A 14,343-nucleotide genomic window follows, 5' to 3' on the forward strand; every position below is an offset into this window, starting at 1 on the left:
AGAGTTCATCCAGTCCTTTTATCTTTGTCCTAATGACACCAAATATTTTTTTTATCAAAAGGTGCCAACACTTCAGAAATGAGAGATGTTACAAGAATAACTGAGGAAAACTGCATAGTATTCCTTACAAGTTGGAGAATAATGCTAGTTCAACAGTTACAGCCTCGTTATGCAACCAAGGACACTGAATCTTTAGTGTTGTGCAAAGAACGAATTGGCACATGGACTTTTAGTGAAATAGGTTCAAGTACCACAGAATGCAGTTTTAACTATTGTTTAAATATTTAAGTGCCACTTGTTCAACGTGTATACTTAAAGGTGAACAATAAACATTTTTGTAGTGATGGCAACGAGTTTGACAATGTTCATTACCAAAGATAAAGCAGTCGATTCACTATGTTGTCCGAGTAAAAAAATGTTTTGGGTGCAAATGCATAAGAGGTAAGAAAATTCTGTGGTTACTTCTAGTTGAATGAAAAATTGGTCCCTAGGCGCTATTTTGTTCTTTTTTTTGTTCATAAGAACAGCAGCAGAGGCAATCCTAACAGATTCATGTTCATATGGGGCAGATGGAGCGCCAATTTAGGAACTGTGCAAAAGGCAGAAATGATACCCAAAGTTTATCAATAAACAAGGTGGCCTTGAAGACTCCTAAGGGCCAGCACAGAGAGAGAGAGCGGGATCGATAACAGAAGCTCCAGCAGCCTTAACACAGGCTTACAGAGTTTCTGGGAGGCACAACATTCAACACTTGACATGAATCTTCAGCACTCAGTAGAATATAGATCTTGTTATAACTTATCATTTGTTTATAGATGGGAAAATACCAGTTTGCCATTTCATTACCTATAGCTTTCCTTACTATGATTTTCAAGATACAAAAATAGTGCAACAAAAATGCTAACATGCTTCACGACTTAGCCCATGTCGCATGATCTCCAAACATGTTTGAGAGTGAGGAGTGAACGGGCAATATGATCAGACTGTGCAGTAGCATGCCCATGCACCCTTGCAACGCAGGCACCACACTTCAAACCCCATAACCAGGAAGAGGCAATAGAGAAGGTTTTTGTCTCAGTCAGCTGGAGCATGAGAAGAAGACAGATGAAGAAAGACATATTACTTCAATTCTGTCATACTGGTATGCAGCTCACACAGAGTTAGCAGCCAAAACGAGAGCAGATGATGTGGATTCTGCAAACTATGAAGAGTTTCAGGACACTGAACCCCTTACATTGAAAGGGGGGACCTCCAAGTATGTACACAGATTAGTGCTGGCTCCAGTCCGACTTCGGCAGGTCTGTTTCCTGCTGCTTGGGGTAGGTTATGGAAAATTCTGTCAGAGGGTCCCCTAGGCCATTCTGAAATGGGTATTAATTTCACAGAAATTTAGTCGGTGTGTAGGGAAGGCAGTCTTTCCGAACGTATTCTTCCTTCATACAAGTGTAAGACTGGAAAATACTTGTTTGTTTATCAACCTTGAGTCAATATCTTTGGAACATTTAAAATTAAGCTGTTTATGGTTTCATGAACAGGTCTTCCTCCACTGATGTCAGTAAACAGGGTACTTTTCTCAGTGTTGCTTAAAAGAAAAATAGAATGAAAGATAATTTCTACATTGAACTGTCTAAGACTGCTTCAAAAGTAATCCATGGTCTCCTGCAGAATGTTCAAGCACTCCTTCAGTGCAGTCACCCATCTCTTGGAGCACAAAATCTCCTATGCTAGATACAGACAGCTCACAGGCACCCCGCCCTGATCCTCACTTAGATTTCCCTTGTTGATTACACAGTTCTACACAGGACTATACCTTCAGGGCAATGTATAGTGGTTGCCAAACCGTAATGTACAAAGGGGCACTCCTACATTTTCCAAACAGCAAAACACATTCTGTGAGGTTCCAGGCACGTTTTGTTCTCATTAGAGCTCAAGAGAAGGGTATAGCTGCAGAAGCAAACGCTTGTGTAATGATGTGGCTTGGCATGGATGCTACTATACTAATCGAACAACAAGACTGTGAGACAATCCAAGAATTCAAAACAAAATAACATTTTGTGTTGCCAGGGGACTTAGGGCTCCGCTTGGAATTTTCTGCCTTCCCGGGACTCTACATTTCACAAACTGTATACTGTGCACAACCATGAATCTTTTGCGCATTTTGATGTCACCTTCCACAGGGCATGGCTCACTCTTGGCACCTCGGCTCAATTAGCAAGACTTTGCCCAGAGAAAGTGCATGCAGTGAATGCAAATAGCTGAACAAATTCCAATACACCTACGAGAATTAGGATCTCATGCAAAGACTTTACAATGTATTAAACCAAGATATTTCAGACACAAGGGAAGATGGGTAGAGCTGCTGAAAAAGACAGTAAAAGTGTGAAGCTCTTGCATTCAGCAACACGCATCTATGAAAAGGTAGAGTGACTAGTTCAGACAGCTAATACTTTATAACCCAAAACTCATCAAATCTACATTCACCAGTATTTTCAGACCAAGCTACACGTACACAGCTAATTGGTTTCAATGACATTAACCAATAAAAAGTTCCCAGACACCCTCCCAGGCAGCTTCCTCTGGTTATATATATTTATAGAGAGGTTTGTGCCCCCATTTAAATATTTTCTGTGCACTCAGGAGAGGTGTCCCAGGCTGATGCCCTTATACATTAATGTGATTTCAAACGTTAATCCTTAGCTGACACCCAGCTCACATAAACAATTATTATATATATATATATATATATATATATATATATATTATATTATATTATATATATATGTTGCATCAAAAATTTAGCCGTGCACTCCACCAGGGTGAAACTAATTCTTGAGTTTTATTTGAAACAAAAAAGAACAGAACAACACGTTTCGACCGGATGGTCTTTGTCAAGTTCAACAAACAATTCACAAAGCAAGTTCCTTTTATAGTGGAATGCATTAAACTCATATAGTGCATGCTGGGAGCTGTAGTTAAACAAATGTTATATAAATTAAATACAAATTTTTTAGAATTACGTAATTTTGCAATCAATCTATTCATGGTGAAAATACAATCATAGTTAAATTTCCATATTCTTTTATTTTTTATTTTTAGTTTTTAAAGTTAAATGTCTTACAAACTTACTTCATTTGTATATAATTTCAATCTCATATTTCCCCTATTACCTTCATTAACTCTATACTGATGTTTTAATTGTTCTAGTCATACTATTGTAGAAATGTTTTATTATTGTTTAACTAATTTCATATAAATTAGAACTTGCTCTAAAAACAAAGAAAAAAATATTTTTAAAAAATTTAATTTGTATCCAATGCTCACAATGATGATTTCGGATAGTTGTTATTTAGGAGTTTAGCCGATCGGAGATTTCACTATCACAGTTCATTTAAACTGCTTAAGTTATGTACTCATAAATGAACATAAAGTTCCTCATCATTATTCATCCCTAAAGGGGCCTTAGTTTTCATTCGAATTATGTACTTCGATTCTAATTGCCTTAACTTTCTAACTCGGTCCCCTCCTCTTTCATGATCTGGGATGTGATCTATACCATAGTATCTCAGTGTCCTCCAATCATTCGATGTATGTGTTTGTAAATGTCTGGCTGTCGCATATGTATAATCCTTATGGGTAATGGCTCTGATATGTTCAAGGATTCTTTTTTTAAGTGCACAAATTGTACTTCCTATATACTTTAGACCACAATGACATTCTATTATGTAAATTACAAATTTAGTTTCACATGTAATTTTATGTTTTATAAACCATTCCTGCCCATTTGGTAAATTCTTTTTTTTCATGGATTGCCCTATTTTGCATGCTTTACAGGAATTACATTTAATGAAACCCTTGTTCTCCACCTCAAGCCAATTACTATCTTTTTCTAACACAAAATTACTTTTAACCAATATATCCTTAATACTGGGTGCCTTTTTGTATGAGAACAAGGGTTTTGAACCTATTGTGGGTCCCAAATCAGAGTCTTTGCCTATTATTCCCCAATGTTTGCACAGAATATTTTTAATTGATGTGCTTTCCTTGGTGTATTGCATAATCATTCGCACTCTTTCTTCAGATTCTGCCTCTCTTTTATTAAACAAAAATTCCTCACGTTTTTTAGATTGAATAATGCTCATATTACTCTTCAGGATCTTCTCATTATATCCTCGAGTTTTAAATCTCTCATATGTTTCATCCAATTTTGTTAATAGATCTCTATCATGAGAACAATTTCTCTTCATTCTAATAAATTCCCCAAAGGGGATACTATTTACCAAATGTTTGGGATGAAAGCTTTTACCATGTAGTACACTATTACAAGCAGTCTCCTTCCGGTACACCGTAGTTTCAATTTTGTTATTCTCAACATAGATAGTAATGTCTAAAAAATTTATAGATGTTTTACTAGTTTTCCAAGTGAATTTTAGACCAACTTCATTGTTATTCAAGATATTGAAATACTGCATAAATTCATCTTTTGATCCATTCCAAATTAAAAAGAGGTCATCTATGAAACGAACCCATAGTAATGCTTTCTCAGCAAATTCCTCATTTTGTTTGTTCCATGCTATCTCCCTTTCCCACCAACCCATCACTAGGTTGGCATAATTCGGAGAAAAGGAGATGCCCATGGCTGTACCGCATAATTGATGGTATATCTCATGGTTAAATATAAAAATATTATTCTTTAAACACATCTCGATCATATCAAGTAGCATTTTTGAATGTTCAAATTCTGAGATATTACGCTGATTCAAAAAGTATTCACAGGCATTTAAACCAATTGTATGATTGATAGAAGTGTAAAGTGAGATCACATCAATTGTCACCAGAAGATAACTTTCATGCCAATCTAGATCTAATAATATTTTCAGAAGATCTCCAGAGTCCTTAATATAAGAGCTAAGTGTCTTAACAATTGGAGCTAAATAAACATCTACATAATTAGAAACTCTTTCAAATAATGAATCACATGCCGATACTATCGGCCTGCCAGGTGGCAATGTCACAGATTTGTGAATTTTCGGCAAAAAGTATATTGTAGGTATTGTTGGATTCTCCTTTTTCAAATACATATATTCTTCCCGATCAAGTAGCAATTGTTGATGCCAACTGCCTAATTTCGTATGTAACATATTCATCATATTCTTTATAGGATTTTTCATCAATTTCTTGTATTCAGCTGGATTCTTCAATTGTCTATAGGCTTCCCTCATATAGTCAGATGTATTTAAAATTACAATATTACCTCCTTTGTCTGCTGGTTTTATTATAATTTTATTATTAGCCTTCAAATTCTTCAATGCCAACCGCTCTTTCTTAGTCAAATTTTCTGTTTTTTTCAATGAACTTTTGTTTTGAAGACGTTCCAAATCTTCTAAAACTAATTCCGAATATAAGTCAATTTTATTGCCTGGTGAAAGTATAGGACAAAACTTTGATTTTTCTTTTAAGCCAGATGGTTTATGACATTTAGTTTTTAAATCTAAGTGCTGTAATACTTCCATTTCCGTGTAATCTTCATCTTGTAAATTATGTGTCAAATCAAATAGAGTTTTAAGATCTATTACTTGATTAATTTGAAGTGGGGGTCCCTCCAATTCCTTAGTAGTACTGTCTTCAGAAGCAGGTGGTACTTTCTTCCTTTGTTGTGTATGGAATTTTAGTAATTTTAGTTTCCTAATAAATTTGTAAATATCAATACGAGTGTCCACAAAGTTATGATGGATTTCAGGGCAGAAAGATAAACCTTTGTTTAATGTTTGTAACTCAAGATTCGTTAGTTCATAGTTCGAAAGATTGACTACTAAATTCAGGAGTTTTTTTATTTTCTTAAACTTCTGAGAGAGTATTGTCTTTTGCCTGTTTCTTTTGGCTCTTCTTGTTTGTCTTTTACTGATCTTGCCAAATTTTGTTTGTTTCCATACCCCCGTCCTCTGATTCTGCCTCTTCCTCTTGATAACTTTTGATCCAAGTAGAGTACCTGCATTTCCTCTAAAAAAGTGGTATTACTGATATCTGTGCCCTCCCCTTCACTCAGTTCTACTTCAGATTCAGTCGAGGTTTCCTCTCCACTATAGTTTGATTGTCCTCTAGTGACCCTTGATTCTTGTTTCAATTTGTCAAATCTTTTCGCAAATGTATATACTCTTCCAAACTTATAATCCTTTTAATCTCTTAAGAATTTACTCTTTTTTCTCTGCTGGATTTCATCTTCATGATTATTCAAACGAGTTTCCATAGCTTGTCGCAAGGTGGTTTGCCCATTTTTTCCATTTTGATTATTCAACACATCCTCCAATTCTTTGATCTTAACATTTGTTTCTTCCAAGTCTAGTTTGGCATGCCTAATTAATATCCTCATCATGTTGAGGGAACATTGTGTGTTATTTTCTGCCCACTCTGTCAACAATTCAGGTTTGATTCCAGTGTAAGTTGGCATTAAAAATATACGTAAGCCCCTTGGAATCCTTTTAACCTCGATATATTTTTCTAACGATAAAATTTCCCAACTTTTGCTGATTTCCTTTTTGTAGTATTTTTCCAGTTCAAAAAACTGTATATATATATATATATATATATATATATATATATATATATATATATATATATATATATATATATATATATATACACACACACACACACAAGGTTGAATATATTAAAATGTTGAATTATCATCCAGTTTATTATGGCATTAACGGATGATGAGTTCTTTGATGCTGTTGATGCCTATCTATAGAGCAGTTTGAGGCAATTGGTCCTCTTGAGGACAGACTTTCTCAACAGATTGCACGTGAATGTGCAAAATTTACAGCCTCTAACATAACTCTCTCAGCGCCACCTATATCCCTTAACGACTCTCAATCCTCTACCACTGCCGCGACTCCAGCAAAGCGTCATCGAGTGGCAGGAGCTGGTCACAATGTTATCAATCGTGTTAAAGATTCCATTTTTTCCCTTGCTGATCCCGCTCTTTCCTTATATCCTCAACCCCACTCTCCAACACACTGTCTCCTCTGGGGATCAAGATGATGACGATGCCAGTCCGTCCAGACCGTGGCTTCCTTCCACTTCTCAACCTACTCCTCAAGAGTCCATTCCGGACATTTCTGATATGTTAGACCCAAATGAGATTATTCATCATAGGTCTTCCGAATGGGCTCGGTCTGCTAAAGTAACAAATTATGTGGCGGGCCGCACCCGGAAACCTTTAGAGAAGGAATCCCGTAATTGTCTTAGGGCTGAGTGCCCTCGCCCTTCTCTACCTGATCAAGAAGTCATAACTCCTAGGAGCTATTACTCTGATGATGCCGCATCCTCAGGTGTTCATCAGCAATCTGTTTCTAGTAGACAAAGCCGATGGAGGTCGAAGACCAGCCATCAATTTAAGAGAGTTCAACGAATGGCTGGTTTATCGCCATTTCAAAATGGAAGAAAACCATCTTCTTCGAGACGTCTTGCGTCCTATGGATTGGTTAGCTTGTTTAGATCTAAAGGACGCTTATCTGACCATTCCCATCTTTCCGCTGCACAAGCGTTTTCTTCAATTCATCTGGAGAAATCAGACTTTCGAGTTCACAACCCTTTCATTTGGTCTCTCCTCAGCACCATGGTGCTTCACAAATGTTCTCAGGCCCGTTGTGGAACAACTCATGACACAGGGGATTCGATTAATCGTTTATCTCGACAACATCTTACTCCTGGCTCAGTGTCCCAGGAAAGTCTCTTCCAAACTTCAGATAACGGTCAACTTATTACAAGACCTAGGTTGTGTCATAAATGAGTCAAAATCTCTAATAATTCCTTCACAAAGGGCGGTCTTCCTAGATTTCACCATAGACTCGACTTCCGCCACCTTAAATCTTCCATCTCGAAAGATGGCAAAGATTTGTCACAAATTGCGATGTACTCTGACCAAGCAAAGGGTTTCACTTTGGCAGATTGCTCACTTAGGGGGACTCCTCTCCATCTATAAAAGCAATTTTTCACGGTCCTCTCCATTATCGGGCTCTTCAACGTTTAAAGACATGTCACCTACACAAAGGTTTTAACTACTCTCAGAAAGTCCTTCTCTCTGAAGAATCAATAGAAGAAATATGTTGGTGGCTATCACATATGGAAGCCTGGAACAGGAGAGCAATCTTCAGTTCTGCTCCGGATTGCATAATCGAGTCAGACGCCAGCAGATCAGGCTGGGGCGCTCAATGCGGAGATTTTTCCACTGGGGGAACATGGTCTCCGGAGGAACAAAATTTACATATGAACTGTTTTGAGCTTTTAGCTGGTTCATTTGCAGTCAAGTGCTGGACCAAAGACTCGATCCACTTGTGTGTTCTCCTAAAGATGGACAATATCTCAGCGGTCCGTTATCTCAACCATCTAGGTGGCACTCGTTACAAGGCTCTTTCCAATATGGCGACCAGTTTTCGGTAATTCTGCCTGGATCATCAAATTTCAGTCACTGCTCAATACCTTCTGGGCAGTCAAAATCAGATTGCGGATTTTCACTCCAGACATTTCAGAAACTCCAATCTTTGGAAACTTCATCCAGAGGTGTTTTCTCACCTTCAGGATTTATGGGGTCCGTTTACAATAGATCTCTTTGCAGCCAGACTGGGTCACTAGCATCACAGATTTTTCAGCTGGAAACTGGATCCTTTGGCAACTGCCACAGGTGCTTTTCTTCAGGACTGTAGTCGGGAGAAAGGTTATGCCTTTCCCCCCTTTATGATGATAACTCGAACGTCTGCTCATGTTTGTCGCCAGCAAACAGACAGTTTTGGTGACACCGATTTGGAAGTCGCAAGTTTGGTTCTGGAACTTTTCTTGGTATTCTCCAATCCGACTCCCCCTATTTCCCTCGCTGCTTCTCAATCCGGACAATATGCCTTATCAGATGGTTCTGGAAGGCTCTCTATCATTGATGGCGTGGCGAATTTCCAGGGACAATGGTCGGTCCCAGGTCTTTCGCAAAAAGCTGAGGACCTACTCTCAAAGGCTTGGGCTCCCAGCAGGTTGAAGCGTTACAGATCAGCTTGGGGTCAATGGGCCCATTGGTGTTTAATCGTCCTTAATAGAACTGAAACTTTCCGTTACGATAGCTAGGAAATTATCCATTACATGTTGCTTGTGGACTTCAAAATCTGAGTGGTTCGAATCAAGCAGGCCCAATCGTGCTTCTGGCTAACCAACACTAAGCCTTCTCCAACTGGTCACTGGGCCCATGTAAATATGAAAGGATAAAGCAATTGCTTCAGTCACTTTTACATTTTCTAATGTTATCTTTCTGCTTGCAATTCAACCGTCCTGCAGACCTACCCACTCCTTCCAACACTCTGTCTCAGGTCAAACCTTATCTTCTTCTGTGCATGCACCTACAAGCAGGCATACAGATCCTCAGAATCACTACAGCCCCTAATGTTTCAAATGAATTTCAGAGCACAAGGGAACCGTCTTTCTTTACCAAGTATTTTCTCTATTCTGCCTCCTAGCTGCAAAGAGCTAAGGGTTTCTCTTATAAGATCACACCATTTGCAAGGACATTAACTCCTCATCCTCTACCACCTTATCACATCTTCCACTACTTATTTGCCTTCACCATTCTCTGCTTCTCCAAGTCTTACACATTTGCTCACCTTCCGCCCCTACAATTGCTCATTCAACTTTCTCTCATAGTCGGTCCTTTCTACTTTGTATTATTAACAGCTTCCTTTACTGTAGTTTGGTCATCTTTCTCTGAAGCAAGCTATTGTCACTCACTCGTCCATTACCCCAATCAGGCACTACCACTACATCGCAAATCTTGTCACCTTCTAGTACAAGCCTTCCTCGACAGCACTCAACAACAAGACTCAAGAGGCATTGAACGGCTTATTTTATTTTGGAACTTAAGCACTTTAGCTTTTTTCAGATTCTAACTGTTGGTAAGTTTTAAATCTGAGTTTTATTGTTAATGAGATGTTTTTTATGAATAGCAGCACCTTAAACCTTGCAATCCTATATTGTTAGTTACTGAGTAACAAGGCCACTCCTGCTTCTTTAGCCCATAGCTTAAATCTGGGTTTTATTGTTAATGGAATGGTTTTTATGAATAGCAGAACCTAAACTTTTGCAATCCTACACTGTAAGTTATTGAGAATTGTATGTTTCAACTGTTGGTTTTGTTTGTGTAACGGTTTTAAATAACTGTACACTACTAAATAAACTGAACTGGCTCAAGGGGCACGTTTACTGTTCATCTTAACACTGCATGCACCTGCAGCCAAGGCCCTGGAATTCTGATAATTGCAGAAATCTCTGCAGCCAGTTATTTCTCAGATCTCACTTTGTGGTTTAGCCATGTGCTGTGAGGCAGTGAGTGCACCATGTTTTAAAACAATGGTTTGAAAAGTCACTAGCCAACTGAGCAAAAACATCCAGTACTGCTAACGACTAGATGGCCCACTGAAGACAAAGGTTCTATAGATGCTGCCATTGAAAGTGCAGCACTCCCGCTCTGACTCAGAATACATTCCAGAAAATGTCCCCACTCCATTGTATGTTCTTTCTGCACAGAGAAATGGCCACCTTGTGAGTATTGCCCCAGGCAAACTAACAGGTCTGCTGTGTGATAAATAAAAAGGAAGGTTGGCGATCTAGAATGACGGGTGATGGACTGCACTAGAGGAGCGATCTGATGCTACTGACAAGAGAAAAATCACAGGTATCCCATCGCAATAAATACCAGCAAGCTGGACAATTCACAGCAGTGAGTGGATAGGACAGCCAGGATATGTGTTTGATAGATAGTTCGTTTTATTCCACGATTTGTTTACAGAGATCCAGAAAAATATAGAAAGAAACTGCTATGCCCATTCAACCTGCATAAAAGGAGATTTTAACGAACAAGAAGTTACACAATTTCACGTTCAAGTTTGGTGAAAAATCCTCATTAGTTTTTCCATACACCTGCAAAAGAAACAGCTAAGATGAACCACACTCACCTGTTCAAGTGGAACCTCTTCTTGGGAACGTGACCCTCGGGTAGGGGAGGCCTGTGATCTGGCAGGAGCCCTGTCGAGACAATAAATAACAGATAAGAGGATAATGGCACCACTATGATGTTTAATTACATTTAATATTGCGATGGTGAGCCAGAGTCTCCTATGGAGTGTCAAACATATTACAAATGTCCCTATCAACCACGTTATGCAGCCCAGCATTGACCTATAGTCCTTTATACTCTGGTCATACAGCCTAGCTTTCAGCTACAGTCCTTCACTCTCTGCAGCCCAGCTTTCACCTACAGACCTTTTATACTCTGGCTATGCAACCCAGCATTCACCTACAGCCCTTTATACTCTGGTTATGCAGCCCAGCATTCACCTTCAGCCCTTTATACTCTGGTTATGCAGCCCGACATTCATTTTCAGCCCTTTATACTCTGGTTATGCAGCCCAGCATTCACCTTCAGCCCTTTATACTCTGGTTATGCAGCCTAGATTTCACCTACTGTCCTTCATACTCTTCAGCCCAGCATTCACCTACAGCCCCTTAAAGTATGGAATATGAAGAGTGAAATAGGGCAGTCTGTAGCAGACTACAAAGATTGCGAACATAAACCCTCAGGTACAGTTACATGCTTGTTTCATATTGGAAACACATCTGGGTTTGCTTTCCTTTGATCTTATAGCGAAAGGTACGTCCAATATGGTCAAAGGTACCACAACTGCAATTATTCTGTCACAAAATCTCCACAGAACTGATCTCAACCTACCACCTTTCACATCAACTCCTCACACACATCACTGTAGCGCCCCTCAGAGGTCCATCATTACTCCTATTATTCAACATGTACCTAAGGCCCTTAGTAGATGACATGACATCATTCAACCTCACTAATTACAAATATGCAGATGACACACACATTATTCTAAACATAGATGGCACAGAAGACCTCTACAACTTAAAACTTCACAACTTCCTTCATGCCATTTATGCATGGAAGATCAGTAATCGCCTAACGAGCGCATGACCTGCAGACAATGGCAAACATCCCAGCCTACTGCCACATGACCAAAAGAAACAGTGGCTCCTCCAATAAGATTAAGACAAGTCAGAAGCCTGGCGGTCGTCATGGATTCAGACCTGTTCTTGATACACGTCAACAAGGTCAAAGACATCCTTCTACACACTGAATACATTGTATTGCATCTTTCCATGCCTTGAATACCAACAAAAAAGTTACAAACTATCCTCACACTCTTAATAATCAAACTTGATTACGCTAACAGCTGATTCCATGGCACCCTTAGTTTCACCATATGCAAAACACAATTTATCAAACTCTGCAGAAAAACTCCTTAACACGAGAGAATGCGTGAGTCCAGTCCTGCAATCACTTCATTGACTACCCAGTACTAGAGGTGCCATGTTACAGGCACTTGGCATGCATTGCCCACAGAATCCCACAAGGAAAATGACCACTGTACGTATAGGTTAAATTCAAGTAATACAAAAAATTAGAACACAAAGCTCCAGGTTTACACCATCTTACTATAGGGAGGCCATACGTGGCTCTACCAAGCTCTGGAACTCACTACCAGCCAAACATTTATGCACTCAGGAGCATATAAGCGTCAGAAGAGAGTTGAAAAAGATAAACAATCACTATTTCCATGAAAGCTAAATCATCCCACAGTCCTAGGGCAGATCCCAGAATAGTAATTGCTGCTTCAAGTTTAACATTCTCTGAGGGCAACTTCTACATGCCTTTCATGTCACTGCCAGGCTCAGCCGACCAAATGGCATTTCCAGTTTCATCAGAGTGTTAGATCTGAGTTTGATGGAAGTCGACCTCTCATGGTTTGCAGCTGCTGTTATTGCAATCTGCTTGATCCTGCGGCGGGTCAATTTCTATGTAAACGGCGGACAATTGTTCTATTTACGCTTTGTGTTGCGGTTGGCAAATTTTCTGCTGCCATGTGGTAATCAATCATCAGTAGTTCCATGTTTCTCTAACTAGTCCCACACTACCCCAGGCTATGTAAAAAAAAGACTGCAGACTCACTATAACCTTGTGCATCCTCCAGCCAAATCTCTTGTAATTTGCGCTTTATCCCTATAAAGGAACCTCTAAGATGTTTGACTACTGCGCTGAAATCAGGGAATATAATCACTCTGTTATTGCCCACAGTGAACTGATTTGCTTTCCTGGCCTACTGTATGAAGAGGTGGGGAGTGGGGCAGAGGAGCTCTCAAGTGAGAAAAAGGGAGCCCGATCTTGTGGGGTCACCAAATTGTCAGCCACTGCTCAATATATTTAGCTATGTCATGTGAACTCACCATGGAGATGCAGTCTTCAGCATCTTGCACTCTCCCATCCAGGAAGTAGATACACTCTCTATCAGTTGCGGTAGGTCAGCTGTCGTGCACTGCAGTCTCTGTAACATATGTTTGGCCTGTGCCACCTTCTCTGCTTTCTGCTGATCAGCTGATTTGCCCCAGGTCTACTGCCACTCTATCAATTTTCAATTCAAGAGTATCTCTGGTCACTGTAATAGCCCTTAGAATCTTATCTAATTTGTTTCGAACTCTGTTCACTTGAGGACTACCTTCCCACTTTGTCCCATCATGTAGGACCATGTGCACATGTTTGGTAAGAAGAGGGGTTCAATCCAGTATCTGTTGGGTCATTCTGAGCTACCCTGTATTTAGCTTATGTGAGATTTCCATCGCCACGGTGTTTAGCAATGCCTATGCCTTCTTCAAGCTCAGTAGCAATAGCCTACCAGCCAGATACCACAGGAGACACGTATTCTCAGTTGACCAGTGGACAGAGGACAAATTAAATCCACCGACAGGCTGCAGATCCCCCACTTTCATTATTAACTAAAAACAGATTATTTGAGTATATCCAATGGGTGCCCCCAGCTGCAAGCCTCCCCTTAAGTGACTCACTGCCACTGTGCAGTTACCTGGTCCAAGTCTGAGGGCCACATGCCCTGTCTGGCATCTCGACACTGATGTTCCTGCCTGAAAGGGGTAAGGTTCAGCTCACCTAAATGGGCTTTCACATGCAATGTTTATTTGCCTTTGTTGGTGGACTTAGAAGAATGGAGAGGCCCCAGTACGTCAGCTCACCCAACTAGTCCTCCAAAGACATGCCCACAATCCACTCACTAGGTCGGATATCGGCTATTTGCATGGGCCTTTGAGCTCTAGATGGACTCAGCTCTGTGTCCCTTAATCCTCATTCCTAGTGATATTTGGGCCCATCATAGCCAACACAGTTCATCCTGCTTTCTTGCCTGTTCGCAGCGGAGCCTGCAACATACACCACATTATCTTAGTTCTGCG

At 39.8% G+C, this 14,343-nt stretch overlaps 1 protein-coding gene across 1 annotated transcript in view; it reads right to left on the bottom strand.

Moving 5' to 3' along the window:
• The window catches only part of MRPS18A (mitochondrial ribosomal protein S18A), a 124,287-nt gene that overhangs the window by 48,240 nt on the left and 61,704 nt on the right, over positions 1-14,343 (bottom strand). The window contains exon 5 of the mRNA XM_069236303.1: positions 10,989-11,058. Coding sequence (XP_069092404.1) covers positions 10,989-11,058 — 70 coding nt within the window. The remainder of the gene's footprint in view (positions 1-10,988; positions 11,059-14,343) is intronic.

This window comes from Pleurodeles waltl, chromosome 5 (assembly GCF_031143425.1).
Source record: "Pleurodeles waltl isolate 20211129_DDA chromosome 5, aPleWal1.hap1.20221129, whole genome shotgun sequence".
NCBI lineage: Eukaryota > Metazoa > Chordata > Amphibia > Caudata > Salamandridae > Pleurodeles > Pleurodeles waltl.